The sequence below is a fragment of the Sceloporus undulatus genome, chromosome 8 (assembly GCF_019175285.1).
Source record: "Sceloporus undulatus isolate JIND9_A2432 ecotype Alabama chromosome 8, SceUnd_v1.1, whole genome shotgun sequence".
Lineage (NCBI taxonomy): Eukaryota > Metazoa > Chordata > Lepidosauria > Squamata > Phrynosomatidae > Sceloporus > Sceloporus undulatus.
In genome coordinates this window covers 38,971,791-38,986,949 of record NC_056529.1, presented here as the reverse complement: position 1 = coordinate 38,986,949, position 15,159 = coordinate 38,971,791, and the positions used below count along the sequence as shown (strand labels likewise).

The window sequence follows — 15,159 nt, the reverse complement described above, 5'->3', positions numbered from 1 at the left end:
AGTGATGGCATTGGCTAAGTTGATGGCAGATGGGGGTATTGATGGTATGTATCATCTTCATTATCGGAGTCAATATGTCTCTCTTTTTATTTGCTGTACGGTTGGCCCTCCTTATCCATGGATTTTTTTATCCACGGTTTCAAGCATCCACAGCTTGAAAATATTGCAGAAAAGTATGAATTCCAAATAGCAAACCTTGATTTTGCCATTGTATAGAAGGGACACTATTTTGCTATGCCATTGCATTTAATGGGACTTGAGCATCCACAGATTTTGTTATCCATGGGGGATCCTCGAAACAAACCCCAGCAGATACCAAGGTCCCACTGTATTTACGAGATTTTTCAGCTGGAACTTGTTGGAGCTGTATGTTAGAAGGAACTAGACATGATCCTCAAGTGTCAAATATATCGTTGAATACCAAAGTCTGGATTGTCCATGCCATCATGTTTCTGATTTCTGTGTATGGTTGTGAAAGCTGGATAGTGTAGGAACCTGATAGGAAAAGAAATATGATGCTGCAGGAGAACTTCATTTGTCAAAGTTCCCAAGAGGCCATCCAAGCCAAGCCCATTCTGCCATGTAGGAACGCAGAATCAAGTCCTCCCTGGACAGATGGCCATCTGGACAGATGACCATCCATCCTCTGTTTGAAAACCTCTGAAGAAGGAGACTCCACCAATCTCCAAGGGAGCATCTTCCATTGTCAAGCGGCTCTTACTGCCAGGAAGTTCTTCCTAAAGATGAGGTGGAATCTCTTTTCTAAGACCCTCCCTAAACTACAGATCCTAGTATTCTGCAGAATGAAGATATCCTATAGATCCCTAGGATTTGTAGTCGGAGTTGGGTTAGACTTAGCTAAGGTATCTCTGCTGCAGTTGGGAGGAATAGACCAGCATTCTCTAACTCCCTCTTTAAACTACAGATCCTAGGAATCCACAGGATGTCTCAATTCCTCTCAACTTATAACTTTCTGGTGGTATGCCCTAGTCTGCTTTCCTGAACTATCGTCCCCAAATTTACTTTAATTTGGTGAATACATCATTTCAAACTAGAAGGACAAAACTTGAGTAAAAGTCTTCCCCAACCAGAGCTTGGAAAAGTTGTTTTCCATAGCGGTTAACGTGGAATCAAACTGCTCTACGTGTGGATACATGTACGGACGCCGGAACTGTGGATGATGGAGATGGGTTTACTTCCTCCAGAGTATTTGGTTAGAATAAACAGAGCTTTTTAAAAAATATTTTATCTTTGCATGTAAAAAATAGGCTAGATCTTCCTGTTACACATCAACGGATCTTGGATTTTGGGGGTATAGCTCCAGAATATTCCCATCACGGCTGAAACCCAGCCATCGGGAATCCTAGAAACCCAGACGCAGAGCTGACACTATAACCTGAAACTGTTAACCTTTTTTTTCTTTCTTAAGCCTCTGGGCATGTGAGAAAATATATTTGGTGGTGGTTGACCGGCGTCTGAACAAAGTGATGAGTGATTGGACTTTTCAAAATCCTTCCCCTGTGAACCTGGCAATATGGAAGAGGGGAGTGTGGCCTTTTTTTGGGAGTGGAGGGGGACCCCATTCCTCAAACAATTGGAAGTGGGCAGGGGGAGTTGACATGCTTTGAGGGTGGCAAGAAGACCTTTGGAAAGCCCTGGCGCCAATTATTTGGGGGGACGACAATGAATTTGGAGCTCTTAACCACGTTCTCCGTTGGGAAATCTCTCTTTAGGTGTTACGCTTAAATGTTTCCCCGGCCACCTTCAACTCTTCAGCTATTTCCTTGTCAAGGGTCCGTGATGGATGGGCCTTTGATTCTCAAGTTTTCGGCTTTCATAAATGGAGTCGCGCCGTAAAAAATGAATGACCCTAGGTCCTGTTACAATTTGCAGCTCCCATCAGAATTGTGTCTTTTCCCCTTCTTCTCTGTTCTATGATGCATTTTCTTTCCTGTCCCTTTTACTACCCCATTCCTATTCTTTTTTCCTTTCTGGTTTCTGGGTGGAGTCCTGCTGTATTCTCTTGGAGCAGAAATGGCCCTGAAATCAAACCAAAGTCAAACCGAATCCACCAAAGTTGCAAGACACAAGCGACGCGTTGGTTTAAGTCTGGCCAAAAATGCAGACGCACCCAAGAAAACATTAAGGTGCCATAAAGATGCCTCATGGTGAGACCTCTGCTAAAGAAATAAAAGTGTGAAGAAGGAGAAGGAGGTCATTTAGGTGCTTTAGAAAGAAATACCGGTAGTTTTATAAAATTACAAACAATGAACTCTTTTATATTGTACATCTGCAGGAAGATGATTTTACCAAGGGTTGTAAATGCTGATCTGTAGATTGGGCATTTGATAAATTGATTTATGTCTGTATCTGAGAATTTTAATATTTTCCCCCTTAGTTTTGTTTCTTAAACTATGTCCTTGCCTTTAAAATAATGCCCCCTCTGACTAATTTCTTGAAGCCTACATCAGCTCCTTCCCTCTTGCTAATATTTAATGTATTTATGACACTTGCAAAAATTGCTTCTACACAGAAGACCAGGAAAGCACCTGGGATTTGTTAGCTGTCTCCCATCCAAGAACTAACCAGGGCTGACCCTGCTCAGCTTCCACGATCGGATTGAATCTGGTGCCTTTAGCATCCCGTATTTGAGACGGTATGGACAGATGACATTCAACACCTGCAACTGTGACCAAAACCAGAATGCGTTGAATAGCATTTTGTAATGCCTTGCAGGATTTCCCGAGAAAAATGTTCTTTGAGAAGGAAAAGAAGGAGAGAAAATGAAGGAGAAAAGATAGTGGGGGAGGGAGGCCAATTGGCTTATTTTCCTGCACCCAGCTAGACGCACGTCCCGAACATTCGGAGCACGTGTAGGGCGAGCGCAGCCGTTGAAATCTGTGCCATTTTTAATTTTATTCCCTCTTAAATGGCATCCATGCGCTCCCTCCCGCCCGGGTCCCCAAGATAACAGTAGCGCTCATTGTCCTTGCAGCTGCTGAAATTTGACGAAATGCAACCGAAGAGAAGGAGAGCAGGTGGGTCAATGGGTGACCCTTTCCTTCCCAGAAGTATCACTATGCAGCAGCGAGGAAGAAGAGCCGGAGGAGGAGGAGGAGGAGGAGGAGGAGGAGGAGGAGGGCCCATTGACATGGAGTAGCGGGGACTGGTTCCAATGGAGGCAACTGGTAGCTGTTTAGAGCAGAGCCCTTCAGCAGCTGGGATCCTTAGCAAGCCTACTTTTTGCATGCATTGTGCTTTTTCTCCTCCCTAAAAGGTGTCCCATGTTACCCCTTCCCAGTTTCGTGGACTCTTAAGTGCTTCTCCCTCCTCTTTCCCTCCCTTATTGAAATGGCACAGTGTTGATTTTCATTTGCTGACAACCAGCTTCTCTGTCCTCTGTTGCTCCGCTTAGAATCATAGAGTTGGATGAGACTGCAAAGGCCTCCAGTCCAACCCCATTCTGCCATGCAGGAAATCTCAATCAAAGCATCCCCGACTGCAAACCCATAAAATCCATAGTGACCTCCTTAATCGGTCTTCGTCTCTTTCTACTCCCGACCACCTTTCCTAGCATTGTTGTCTTTTCCCAATGATTCATGTCTTCTCATGATGTGGCCAAAGTATGACAGACTCAGTTTATCATCTTGTCTTCTAGGGAGATTTCTGGCTTGATCTGTTCAAGGACTCATTTGTTTGTCTTCTTGACTATCCATAAGATCCTCAGCATTCTTCTCCAGAACCACATCTCAAATGCATGGATTTTCTTCCTATCTTCTTTCTTAACTGTCCAGCTCATCCATCCATGGTAATAGGGAATACGATGGCTTGTATGATTCTAACTTTTGTGCTCAGTTTGTATATCTTTGCATTTTAGGATCTTTTCTACAGTGGTACCTCGGGATACGAATTACCCAGGTTACGAATTTTTCGGGATACGAATAAATCCCATAGGGATTTATTGTTTCGGGTTACGAAGGTTTTTTCGGGTTACGAAAAAACCCCGGCGCTGTTTTCAATGGAGCCGCGGCGGAGCCGCGGCTTTTTTTCCATTAGCGCCTATGGCAATTCGGGTTACGAAGGTTTTTCGGGTTACGAAATTAGCCGCGGAACGAATTAATTTCGTAACCCGAGGTAGCACTGTACTTCTTTCATTGCCACCCTCCCCATTCTTAATCTTCCAAGGTACGACTTAAGGTCCCCATATATCGGAAAGGACTTGGAGCACACAGCAACAAAAGCCATGGCTGGCGCAGGGGGTTGGACTGGATGGCCCTTGCGGTGTCTTCCAACTCTATGATTCTATGAGAAGAAACGCAACATCTGGACCAACATCTAGTCTTTTCCATTTCTTTCTGTTTTGACTACAAATCCCAGGATTCCATTGGAGGGAGCCATGGAATTAAAAGTGTTGGATTGAACAACTCCAGTGGTTCCATTCCTTCCTCTTGGGCAGATCCCAGAGAGTGGTGCTTGGGGACAATTGCTCAGCAAGGAAGGAGCTTAATTGCGGCGTCCCACAAGGCGCCATCATGTCCCCAATGCTTTTCAACATCTACATGAAGCTGCTGGGAGAGATCATCCAGAGGCATGGGGCGGGGTGTTATCAGTACACTGATGACACCCAGATATACTTCTCCATGTCTCAGTCTTCAGCTTTGACTTCAGATGGCGTCTCGCCTCTCAATGACTGTCTTAAGGCAGTAATGCATTGGATGAGGGAAAACAAATTGAAACGGAATCCAACAGAGGTACTTACAGTATCGGCTCCGAACCCAGGTATTGGGATACAACCTCCAGTCCTAGAAGGGGTCACACTCTCCTCAAAGGACTGTGTTCGCAGTCTGGGGGTGCTCCTAGATTCATCGCTTCACATGGCAAATCAGGTGAATGCGATGGTCAGGAGTGCCTGTTATCAGCTCCGGCTGATACGGCAGCTGCGCCCTTTCCTGGAAGTCAGGGACCTTGAGACCCTAGTTCATGCGCTGGTAACCTCACACCTTCATTTCTGTAATGCACTCTACATGGGGCTACCCTCATGCTTGGTCCGGAAACTTCAGTTAGTTCAGAACATGGCAGCCAGATTGGTCTCTGGTACATCCAGAAGAGACCATATAACACTGATCTTAAGATCACTCCACTGGCTGCCCATCAGTTTCCAGGCCCAGTACAAGGTGTTGGTTATCACCTTTAAAGCCCTAAATGGCTTGGGTCCAACCTATCTTCGGGACTGCCTCCTTCTATATAATCCTCCCCACACACTTAGATCAACAGGGAAAAATCTGTTACAGCCTTGTAAAACAAGGCTGTCTGCGACCTCCCAGAGGACCTTCTCAGCTGTTGCTCCCAGATTGTGGAATGGCTGCTGGACGAGATCCGTCATATTTCCACTCTGAACTGCTTTTTAAAAGCTATAAAGATGGAGCTCTTCCGGCAGGCCTTTCCGGAATAGTTCTCTGGCTATCAAAAGGAAAATCTAATTGCTGACCTCTGACTTCACCACAGTTATTGTATTATTTTTAAGTATGTTTTATGTTTTAAATTCTACATTGTTTAATTGTATTTTAACAGGGGTGGGTGGGTTGAGGGTTAGGATTGTATATTTTTAATCTTGTAAGCCGCCCCGATTGCTTTTTGTAGAGAGGCGGGATATAAATAGTAATAATAATAATAATAATAATAATAATAATAATAATAATAATAATAATTATTATTATTATTATTAACCCGCTAGGCTAGATACACTCTCAGCTGTTGCTGGCATCAATGGGTAATTCAATAGGCGCACAATGCGTATATTCACACTTTTTAAAAAACAGCTGGCAGACCTCTGTTTACTTCTTCCTGGCACATCAGGAGCATTTTTCTCTCCTCGAACCCAGTCTCTCTTTCCAGCTGCATGAAGGGATCATCTCTGTCCCCTGCCCCAACGTTTTAAAATAAATCCTGGCCTGGATTGAAATGAGACTGGGTTGTTGGAGACAGCCTCCAAATTTGCTGGTGCCAGGAATTCAGGCAGGCAGGTGCGGTGGGGACCAGCCTGGAAAATGGCCTGGCCCCAAACAACAGAGAAATAGAGGCATTGTCAAGCCTGTTCCATGCCAACGCAACATCCTGGGATGCTGGGTGAACTGGTAAAAAAACTCCCCTCCATACTGGGTACCGCCATTGGTGTGTCTGTGTTGTGTGCCTTTCAGTCATTCCCAACTTATGGCAACCGTAAGGTGAAGCTATCCTGGGGTTTACTTGGCAAGTTTCTTCAGAGGAGGTTTGCCATTGCCTTTCTCTGAGGCTGAGAGAGTGTGACTTGCCCAGAGTCATGGCCAAGCTGGGAATCAAATTGTGAATTCTAGTCTAAGACTCAAACCACTGTGCCACGCTTTAACTGGCCACCACTATCACTGCCATATCCTTTGACTAATGGCAACCCTATCACAGGGGTTTCATGGCAAGATTGGTTCAGAGGGGGTTTGTGGTTGCTTTCTTCTGAGGCTGAGAGAGTACCGCAAGCTCAAGGATATGAAGTAGGCCTCCATGGCCGAGCGGGGATTTGAACCCTGGTCTCCAGAGTCATAATCTGATGTGGAAACCGCTTCACCATCTGGCTGTCAAGGAGAATAATCCCAAGGAGGATCTGCTGTTTCATGTTTGTTGCATTAGGATTAAGGAAATGTGGGAGCTTCCAACATCTAACAAGGCTATAGGGACAGATGCAAGTGCTGCAGCACCTTGTGTGGTCTTGTGGTTTTGGAAGCATTGGTGGGGTCATCCCATTCCTGAATTGGTTTCCAGAGCCAAACAATGCAAGATTACTCTTTTGGGAAGGATAGGAAACCCTTTCCAGTTAAAAAACAGATTTTGTTTTATAATGATTGGACTGTTGGACTATGATACTGGAGACCAGGGTTCGGATATCCTCCTTGGCCATGAAGGTGGCTCAGGGACGTTATGATGTAAAAACGGATATCAATATGGGATATCAATGTTTTAGTCAATCACTGAATCAATCAAATATTGATTGGTGAGAGAGGGGGGCCTAGAAGATAGTTTCAGATAGGGAGCTGATGGGATTGATGGATAAAACCCTTGTGGCATCTGATCCGGCATATAGGGTTGTGTTGCTGGAAGAAGGCTGTCTTCATTAGCATGTGAAAGGCCCTGTAACACTGGGATTTTTGTCGAGGCTGAATGGCGTGAGATATACTGCCTTTTGGGTGCCAGTTCAGGGCCCGCGACTGCTATTTCTCGGTAACAATTAACCTTTCAAAGTCTGCCGTCTCCTTTGCTTTTTCATATATATATATTTTCCTGATGCAGCTGCGGATGGCGCGCGTCCCCCCTTTCCACTCCCAAAAATGTGCTGGCTTTTGGCAGTGAGTGCTATCTCCTAGAAACCACAGGATGTGTGCAGATAAAAAGGAGGATCCTTTCTCTTATTCTCTCTTTTTATAATCACAGCTCAATCATGAAGGGGAAAACAGTAATTATGTTTTAATTGAAGAGAATTGTTGGGTCTCCCATTATTAGAAGAAATGAAAGAACGGGAGGGGAGTTCCTCATTGATTTCCCCTCCTTTTCCTCAGATGCTTCGCTGGAAAATTCTTCTTGCTCACGAGTCTGAAATGTGTACCATCTTAGTTGTGCAGCTGCCATTTAATTTCATAAGTCCCCAATTGCATCCCAGCAGAAAGATGGCGCAAGGGACCTCCTGGCACTTCCAAAACTGCCCAGAAAGCAAAATTCAAAGACCCTGGAATCAAATCAAAGTCAAACCAAATCAACCAAAGTTGCAAGACGCAAGCAACGCGTTGGTTTAAGTCTGGCCGAAAATGCAGAAAACATTGTGCACCAAGATGTGACATGGCAAGACTCCTGCTAAAGAAATGAAAGTGTGTGAAGAGGCAGAAGGAGGTGGTTTAGGTGCTTTAGAAATAAATAATGTTAAAAAATTACAAAAAGTAAATCAGTTTGCATTGTATATCAGCAGGAAGACGATTTTATCTAGGATTGTAAATGCTGACCTGTAGATTGGGCAGCCAGAGTCGATCAATTGATTTATGTCTGCACCCCTCTTTTTCTGACTACTCATTTGGCTATTTTATGTTCTGTTATGTTTTGACCAACCTTGAAGGGAAATGGCATGGAAATTTTGCAATTTGCATGGAGTTGGAATGGATTCTGCCTCTCGTGTTTCAAGACAACTGGAACGTAGTTGGGATGATCCGTTGGATGGGTCAATTTAGAGATTGTGTTTTTCTCTGTATGTACACGCTTCTACATTTATTAAAAAGTTTTCATATGTGTCTTTGCACCACTGTATGCATTGGAAGGACAGCAGTGACAGAACTAGATAAGATTGCAAACCATTCACTGGATATCAAGTCAAGATTATCCATTTCCAGTTTCTATGTACAGTTGAGAAAACTGGACAGTGAGGATGTCTGATAGGAAGAGCATCAAGTTATTTGAAATATGGTGGTCCATGGTACCTGTAGTCAGGAGGTTCTCCCAAAGTTTGCTTGAAGTGAGAACTCAGGCTTATATATATGGGTTTTAGAGCAAAGCAAGCCTGAGTTCTCACTACAAGCAAACTTCTGGAGAACCTCCTGACTACCTGACTTTTTGTATGAATAAAGAAGATTGCCTTTGGTTGCTCAAGCTTAATGGTCCAATTCCTTCGAAGGAGTCTTATACAACTCCATTAATTTCTATTTAAAGGAATGTATCGGCACTTCGATATGCAGAACCATCAAAGATACGACCATCAATGAAGAACCATCAGAGTATAGATGCATTCCTTTCTTCAGAAATTTCTGGCATTGCATGAGAAACTCTCCAAAGAATTGGAGCAAGGCGAACTAGAGTCTATCTTCATTAATTTTATATGTCTTTAACGCATCTAATTAATTTTGTGCTGTCCTTGATAATACAGTTAATGGAATTGTTTGTGTTTTTCAGTGTATCCCTGAAGAAGGCCAATTTTGATAGAGGCCGAAATGCACCGGGTTTTTTAAAACAATGATAAGAAATAAAACAATTGACCACCTATCAATACGGAGCTCTGTCTCCTGCTTTGCTTCCACTCCTGAAAAATTCAAAATGCACAAGACTGTTGAAGGTCTCCCTGGGTTTGTAGCCAGCTAATCCATCCTCCGTTCTTTTCCCCTTTAGGATGGGAATCTCAGCTTCTGGAAACGGGGTTTTTAGGGATCTTCCTCTGCCCTTTATGGACGCTTTCCCCGTTGCCGAAAAGCACCCCTCCGTCCCGCATAGTCATCTGGGCTTATCGGTGGCTTATTTTCAGAATCATGCTTGGAGCAGTAAGTTGCATTTTTTATGTTATTGGTTAAATTTGGTACTTGTCAGCTGTAGATGTAAATCAGATTTGCAAGAAGCCCCTTTCCTGGTTGCTGGAGGTGAGTAAGAATTGCCTTGGGGTGACTTCTTGTTGTGTGCCCTCAAATGGTTTTCAACTTATGGCCCCATTATGGAGTTTCCTTGGCAGGATTTGTTCAGAGGGGGTTTGCCTTTGCTTTACTCTGAGGCTGAGAGTGTGCGATTTAGCCAAGCTCAACCAATGGGTTTTTCATTAATGGTGAGTCAACACATAAATAAATCCAGTGGATACAGTGGCTCTCATTTAGTTGCATTGAGGCCCCTGTGAAATGATTACACTGAACACATCCATTGCAAAACAACAACAACAAAAGTGCAGTTGCGTGTGTAACGCTGTGTCTACACTGCGGAAATAATGCAGTTCGACATCACTATGGAATCCTGGGATTTGTAGTTTGTTGTGGCACCAGAGCACTCTGACAGAAATAGGTGATGAAACTAGAAATCCCAGGATGCCACAGTATAGAGCCACGGCAGACAAAGCAATGTCAAACTGGATTATTTCTGCAGTCCAGATGGACCCTGAAGGAGCTTACACGGGTGTAGGATCCTTTCAGGATCCTGGCCACTGCCTTCCTTTTCTTGTCTGGAGGAAGCAACTTGCAAGAATATGAAGAGGAGGAATCCATTAGGCACGATTCACTGCCGTAACGTTAAAATTAGCGTCTCTTGATGGGGAAGAAGCTCTGGGACTCTTTCAAAGCTGACTCGCTTTGGCATCTTTGCTCTTCGTGGATCACGCAGCCCTTGCACCCAAGGGAAGCCTGCTCAAAGCATGTTCGCTGCGAGAGTGTGGCGGTGGTGTGGGAGGCGTGGAATTAAAAGCAAGCAGTGGTGTGGATTTGCATCTGGACACGGCAGTCGACTGCAGTTTATGTTGACCGCTTGACCATGAAGCCAAATGAAGCACAGAGCTTCTTTCTTCCTTCTGCTGCTAAATCAAACCCCCGTGAGTTTGTCTGAAGCCTGTTTTGCCTCGTGTCACATTTGACAGCGCTTCAACAACCATGGCTCAACGCTATGAAATACTGGGATTTGTAGTTTGGTGAGATGGTCAGCCTTCTTTGTCACAGAGCTCTGGTGCCACAACAAACTGCAAATCTCTGGTTCCATTGCATGGAGCCAAGGCAGTTAAAGCCATGTCAAACTGCATTTATACATTGGGAATATACAGTACATGTGTGAACTGTTTTCATTGTCCCACTCTGCAATGATGGAAATCTGGGGACTGAAGGACACTTTTTGGAGAGGCAGACTTGTCACTTGTGGGGCAATATCTTCATTTAACAGACACACACCGAAAGCTACAGCCTTGGGTCTCTCTGAGATTATTCTGAATGAAGTTGGCTGCTCCGATCTAATCCTGTTAAGAGCTCATTTTGTAATAAACCACAAGGGAGTTGCACTCCTCTTTTTTGAAGAAAAGAAACCCAGTGGCTCGGAGCCAGCAACTTTAATGGGCAGCCACGTCTTCCTCCTTTCTCCATTACGCCTTTGAAAGGGAGAGTAATGATCCCAATTGGTTTTATTGCATTAATGTGGGCCGGGTTGGAACATAAAGGCCGCTTTCTTTTTCCTCCTCTTCTTCTTCTTCTCCTTCTTCTCCTTCTTTCCTTTCCTTCACCCCGTCCGCATGCATTAGAAGTCAGAAGGGACCGACTTCTGGAGCAAAACTTCCTGGGAAGTTTTGGGAAGCCGATGTTTGCAACCTCTGCACCTCTGACCTCCCAGCTGCAGGCCGCCTCTGCTCCTCATGGATCCCAGACTTGACTTCTGAGCAAACTCCTTTGTGCTTTCTTTCTCATCTCCCTTCATTGGTCCAAGGGAGAGCCCTTTGGCGAGAGGGTTTCTGTGGCTTTCCTTTCTCTCTCTCTCTTCCCCCGCATCCCTGAAAGCAATAGGGTAAAAGGCCACATCGCTAACACACTGAGCTTCAAAGTCAATCATGCTCTGATCCGGTCTTGTTACTTCTCTCTCTGTCTTCTGGAGAAGGATGTTTTCTTGAAAGTATAGATTGGGGTGAGAGAGGGGGAAAGGAAGGGGTGGGAAGGATAACCGAGACACAGTTTTATATGCCCTGGTAACTTTCTGACTAGACTACTGTAAAGCACTGTACTTGGGGCTGCTCTTGAAGATGACTTGGAAACTACAGCTAGTGCAAAAATTTACTATATACTGGGCCCTTGGTATCCTGCGGGTTTGGTTCCAGGACCCTACTATGGCTACCAAAATCTACGAATGCTCAAGTCCTGTTGTATACAATAGAGCCAGTGGGCATAATGGTTTGAGCATTGGACTACAACTCTGGAGATCAGGGTTCAATCCCCCATTCGGACACAGAAACCCACTGGGTGACTTTAGGTGAGTCACATACTCTCAACCCCAGAAAACCCTATGACAGGGTCGCCCAGGTGCTTACCAAGTCGGAAATGGCATGAAGGCACCCAACAACAACAAAGTAAAATGGTGTCCCTTCTATAAAATGGGAAAATCAAGGTTGGCTTTTTTAGAGTTTTTATTTGAATATTTTCAAGGAGTGGATGGTTAGATCTGTGGATGCAGAATCTGTGCATATGGAGGGACCATATCCTGGACACATAACACTGGGCTTAAGGAACTGTACTGGCTCCTGTTTCACTTCTAGGTGGAAATCAAGGTGTTGGCTATGACATTCAAAGCTCTAAATGGCTTTGGTCCTCGGTTCTTGAAGATGTGCCTCTCCCTATATGGACCTGCCCATAGATCTGTTGGAGGATATTCCTCCATGTCCCATCAGAAGGGGCAATATGATGGAGAAAGGACACACAAGAGGGCCGTCTTGGCTATGGCATCCCACTTGGGACTCTATCTGCCATTGGTCTTGTCCTGTGGGCAGTGGCATCCCAGCTTGGAGACCCTGTTTGCCAGTCAGGGGAAGCTGCCATGTTGGCCACAGGATAATCTGGAGTGGCGACGGTTAAATATTACAGAGGGCCCTTGGTATCTGCTGGGATTTGGTTCCAAGACCCCCCTCCCCGGTAGATACCAAAATCCATGGATGCTCAAGTCCTACTGTATATAGTGGCCCTTCCACATTTGCTGGGGTTAGGGATGAAGGACCCCCATGAACATGCAAATAAAAAAGACTACAGTTGGTCCTCTCTTTTCATGGGGATGCTCACCATGAAACGGAGACTCTCATATATTCAAGTCTCATAGGCTTGAAAGGGGCGCATGCTCGAGGGCGCGCCCCATTAAAAATAACGGGGGTTGCCCCATTATCTAGACCATGGGCCTAGAAATTTGGGAGATGTCGCTTCAAAGCCACTAGTTCTCCATTTTCTTTTCCTTTTCCTTTTAAGCCATTCCTGTTGTCGGACTGTATCGTTTCTCCTCCCTTTCCGGCACCAACATTTTCGGAATTCCTATTGACCTGAAGGAGAAAAACAAATCTCAAAGATGGCTTTGTTCTTTTGGACACTTGGTGTTGGAGTGGACTCCAAAGCCTTTTCATTGGCATGATTTAAAAAAGAGAGGGATATTCAACTGATAGGAATAAAGCTATTTATCCTCATGCCCCGTCTCCCCCACCCGACACACACACCTGCAACAATTTTTGTCGGGTACTTCCAAAAGAAAAGCAGCAGAAGGAAGGTATGAATGCGGATCACACCGGCTTAGAGTGTGAATGGCATTTTAATAATTTGGGATTTACCATTGCGAAGGGAGGCTGTTGATGTGTGTGTGTGTTTTTGTAGGGGAAACAGGTCGTATAAGATAAAAAAGAAATGGGTTTTGCTTGACAGGAGGATATGAATTAAAATTTTATTTTGATGCTTGCCTGCCTGTTTTAGAAATGGCACCAAAGTATAATGCACCCACATCATACATGGGTACATTATACGCTGTTCTCAGCATACGCTGAAAGCAGCGCTGCTTCTTCTGGCACCGCGTGCTGGAAGAAACAATGGCGCCAGCGGAGTGCGTGCGCCACCACCACCGTGTGCCACTGCGAGCACGAGCCCCATTTTTGTTTTATGTGGGGGGGTCTGGAATGAATCCCCCCGTAAAACAAGGGTGCACTGTATAACCGAGAAGTGGGGTTGTTTTTTTTATGGACTTGAAAGCAAGGGAGAAGGAATCTTACTGGTGTCACATCCTTTCCTTCCTCCTCTTTACTATTTTATTCATTTATATCCCACTTTCCTCCTAATAACAGGACTCAAGGCAGCTATCAATGTATTGGAAACAATACAAATTTAAAAACGATACACAAAGCAATAGCAACAACAGCAACAATTAATTTGATTTCTTACCTGCCTCTCTCCAAGATTCAAGGCGGGGTGTGACATAGATTAAAATACCTAAAACCAGTTAAACACATTGGCATAGGACACATTAAAACCGCCCGGCACAAAATTAAAAATTAATATAAGTATAAGATTTAAAAAACAAGCAATTTATAAACTTAAAACATTTATAAGTTCCCTTATGGATGTGGCTGTCCATTTTTGGCCATTGGATAGCAAATATATTCTGTTCATTGTCATGTGTTTGGAGTCCTTCAAGGGTAACCTTTCATTCTTTTAAAATTTTCTTGGAAAACCTCACATCTTATGAAATTTTCACTTTAACCGTATGAAAGTGTGCATATGTGAACATATGTGCATATGTAATTTAAAGGTCTAATTTTAATTTTGCTAGTTGTTTATGTCACAGCCATTGCCTTCACATTCAGTGCTATACAGGAATTAGGATTTATGAATAACGTTAGTACAAAAAATATCCCTAAGGTTTCCTGTATCATTTGGTATGGGAGGAGGTCAATGCAGAGGGGTGGCACCATGTGTTACCGCATTGCGTGATGCCAACCCTAATGATGCCATTGAATACAAATTTAATATATGCTAGGTATCTATTGTAGGTTTTATAACCTTCATTTCAATCTGTGTTGTCCAATATTTGCCAGTGCTTGGAGCCACTCGCAATAAATGTGGGACTTGCGCATTGTGCTCACCGCCCCTGAGAAAGCGGAAGGCTGGTCTTGAGTTTCCCATTGTGTAGTCTTTTCTCATGTTTTTTAAATGGCAGGTGTGTATGGACAGCTGGGTCTTTGAAAAATAACTTGGGAAGGTGATGCTGGCTGCAAAGTCGGTGCAGAAGGCCAGGATCCCAGGATCCCTTTGACCTTTGAGCCTTCATTCCCTTCGTTACTTCCTTTAAAAGAGCATGAAAAGAGCATGGCCCAAATCTTCCAGCTGGGCTTGGTCAGGTGTTTTGGGGAGGCGAAGGGTGAGCAAAATTTAAATCTAAATATTTTTGAGTACTCATAGCAGAAGATATACCAAGCTTGGAATTTACACGTCAACAAGAAATGTTGTTAGTGACATTCCACTGCTTTCATATATCTAAATGTGGTATTAATATTTCCAAATAAATAATGGTTTTTGTTTGGGTTGGGTCTCCATTCCCCGGATTTCCAAAATCTGAAATATTCCAAAAGCCGGCACTTTTTTCACGGGTGGCTGAGATAGTGACACTTTTGCTTCCTGATGGTCTGGCATATACGAAATGTGTTTCATGCACAAGATTATGAAAAATGTTGTATAAAATTACCCCTGGGCTATTTGTATGAAGTGTATATGAATGTAAATGAATTTTGTGTTCAGACTTGGGTCCCATCTCCAAGTCTGCAAATGCAAATACATTTGGCCCTCCATATCCACAGATTCCTTGTCTATGGATTCAAGCACCAACAGTTTAAAAATATTCAATATATATGTC

At 44.0% G+C, this 15,159-nt stretch overlaps 1 protein-coding gene across 3 annotated transcripts in view; it reads left to right on the top strand.

Moving 5' to 3' along the window:
* LMF1 (lipase maturation factor 1) overlaps positions 1-15,159 on the top strand; it is a 92,898-nt gene that overhangs the window by 19,490 nt on the left and 58,249 nt on the right. For 2 of the 3 annotated variants that reach the window (XM_042438530.1, XM_042438532.1), the window contains exon 2: positions 9,172-9,320. The exons of the other annotated variant lie outside the window; for it this stretch is intronic. In XM_042438530.1, the coding sequence (XP_042294464.1) occupies positions 9,172-9,320 (149 nt within the window). The remainder of the gene's footprint in view (positions 1-9,171; positions 9,321-15,159) is intronic. 3 annotated transcript variants of the gene reach the window in all.